At 66.8% G+C, this 2,455-nt stretch overlaps 1 protein-coding gene across 1 annotated transcript in view; it reads right to left on the bottom strand.

Annotated features, from left to right (window-relative positions):
• Positions 1-2,332, bottom strand: part of GAS2L1 (growth arrest specific 2 like 1) — a 5,558-nt gene extending 3,226 nt beyond the window's left edge. The window contains exons 1-2 of the mRNA XM_017746516.1: positions 2,309-2,332; positions 913-1,581 (exon numbers count right to left, since the gene is read on the bottom strand). Coding sequence (XP_017602005.1) covers positions 913-1,571 — 659 coding nt within the window. The 5' untranslated portion in view covers positions 1,572-1,581; positions 2,309-2,332. The remainder of the gene's footprint in view (positions 1-912; positions 1,582-2,308) is intronic.
• Positions 2,333-2,455: the final 123 nt, after the last annotated feature.

The raw sequence follows: 2,455 nt of genomic DNA, 5'->3' as shown, positions 1-2,455 counted from the left end.
AGGAGGAGGAGGGGGAGGGGGAGGAGGAGCCAGTCCTGGGCTGGGGACCACTGTGAGTCACCCTCTCACGGGGAGGAGGTGGCAGGGCACAGGTGGCACCTCCCTCCCCCTTGTGATTCTGGTCACAGCCACCAAAAGAACCACTCCTGGAGTCAGGAGGCTCCACGGGAGCTGTGTGGGTGGCTGGGTGGGTGGAGAGGAGCTCCTGCAGCCATGGAGAGCTGGGATGGGTGGGTGGAGCACATCCTATGGACCACAGGGGTGGGCAGAAGGAGCTCCCAGGGGTCAGAGAGACAGGCGGGGCCTCCCCTGGACCATGGAGTGCCCTGCTGGGTGGGCAGAAAGGACTTCCTGGGGGTCACAGGGACAGGTGGGAGCTCCCCTGGACCACCGTGCTGGGGGGACAGGTGGGAGCTCCCATGGATGGTGGAGCACCTCATGGGACACACAGACAGGACCTCCCAGGGGCCACAGCAACAGAGAGGACTCCTGGGGGCCACAGAGATGGGTGGGACCCCCCCATGGCCTCCATTGGGTGAGGTTCTCCCACGGGCCACAGGCAGGTGGGACCTCCTAGTGACCACCGAGTGACCACTGGGTGGACAGGCAGGACCTCCCAGGAGACAGAGGGCACCCTGTTGGGTGGACAGAGAGGACCTCCCATGGACCACAGAGACAGACAGGACCTCCTGGGGGCCATAGTGACAGGGAGGACCTCCCACAGACCACAGAGTGCCCCGTTGGGTGGACAGAGAGGACTGCCCGTGGATCATAGAGCACCCCGTTGGGTGGATGGACAGGACCTCCCACAGACCACAGAGCGCCCCGTTGGGTGGCCAGCGAGGCCCTCGCGGTGCCCCAGCGCGCTGGGTGGCCGGCGAGGCCCTCACCCAGGCGCAGGGCTCCCAGGGGAGCGCGTGTCTCACCAGCTCGTCCAGGTTCTTGAGGTCGCAGAGGGTGATGGGCCGGGCCCGGCTGGGGAAGGCGCCCGCCTGGGGGTCCCGGCTCTCCCGGCGCGTGCCCAGCGCGCCGTCGGCCATTTGGTCCCTCATCTCCTCCTCGATCTCCTCCTCCATTTGGATCAGCATGGGGGCCAGCATCCCAAACTTGGAGCCCCTCCTGGCCACCTCCAGCAAGCAGAGGACAAAGTTCTTCTCGTTCTTCTTCAGCACCAAGTCGTTGGTCTCGAACATGAGCACGTCCTGGATGCCCAGGTCCTGCCGGCACCACTGGATGAAGTTGGAGACGTTATCCCGGGCGATGAAGGAGCCGGGCACCACATTCTTCGCCTGGAAGACCACCTCGTTCTGGGGCACGCGCATGCGGGCGGCCGCCTCGGGGTGCCGCTCCTGGAAGTCCAGGGCGGTGCGGTTGACGTTGTTGGCGTGGCGGCAGAGGTGACATCCTGTCTCCAGGCTCTCCAGGAAGGTGTCCACCTGGATGTCCAGGTCGTAGAGGGTGTTGAACCACTCGGCCAGGTCCTCCTTCATGGCCTCCAGGTACTCCTCGCTGGAGCGGAAGGGGCGGATGCTCTTGGAGGCGGCCGACTGGATGTGGCTGGGGTCAGCCATGGCGACCTGCCTGCGGCGGGACAACAGGGGCTGTTACGGGCAGGAAGCCCCCCAAACCCCCGCAAACCACCCACCAACTTTGGTGACCCCTCTGTGCCTCAGTTTCTCCCCCCACATTACCTGTGGGCAGGGGCGTCACCACTGCCACCACCACCCCTCCAGGACCTGCCTGATCCCTGCCAGGACCTGCAGCACCCCCCACTCCACCCCATGTGTCCCCCCACAGCCCATGTCCCCTCACTTCGTGTCCCTCCACCATGTGTGTCCCACCCTCCATGTCCCTCACCCTGTGTCCCTCATCCTGTGTCCCCTCTGCCCCCCCCCCCCCGGTTAATGAGTCCCTTGTGCCCCCCACCCACCCCACTGTGGGGCTGTGGCAGAGCGAGGACATCCCTCCCCAACCCCGCCCTAAAAGCTGCCCAGTCATGGTGGGTGTCCTCACCCCGGTGTCCCCACCCCGGGAGCAGGTGACACCCTGAAGGATGGCAGTGCCAGGGGCAGGGAGCCCCCCCTAACCCTGGGGGGGTCCAACCGCAAGGGGCTGCACCGGCTGGGGGGATGGGGGGATTGGACCCCAACACTCAGCCCTGGGGAGGGGGCTGCACCTCGGGGAGGACCCCCCAGCTGTCCCCAACATGGGGTGGGGGTACAAGAGCCGATGACGCCTCAGCAGAGGGGTCACCCCCTCCCGGGGGGGCCCAGTGACCTCCACTGCCACCCCCAGCCCAGCCCCATACCCTGGGAGGGGGATCCTTCCTCTGGGGTGTCCGTGCTGCTGAGGGGGGTCCCCTACCCTCGGAGGGGGTGTCCCTCTTAGGGAGGGTCCCCTCACCTGGGGGGGATGTCCCTATTGGGGGGTGTCCTCTACCCTCGGAGCTGGGGGG

This window comes from Corvus brachyrhynchos, unplaced genomic scaffold (genome assembly GCF_000691975.1).
Source record: "Corvus brachyrhynchos isolate BGI_N302 unplaced genomic scaffold, ASM69197v1 scaffold19, whole genome shotgun sequence".
NCBI classification, from domain to species: domain Eukaryota; kingdom Metazoa; phylum Chordata; class Aves; order Passeriformes; family Corvidae; genus Corvus; species Corvus brachyrhynchos.
Note: the sequence above shows the minus strand (reverse complement) of the source record. Positions and strands in the feature narration are given on the sequence as shown.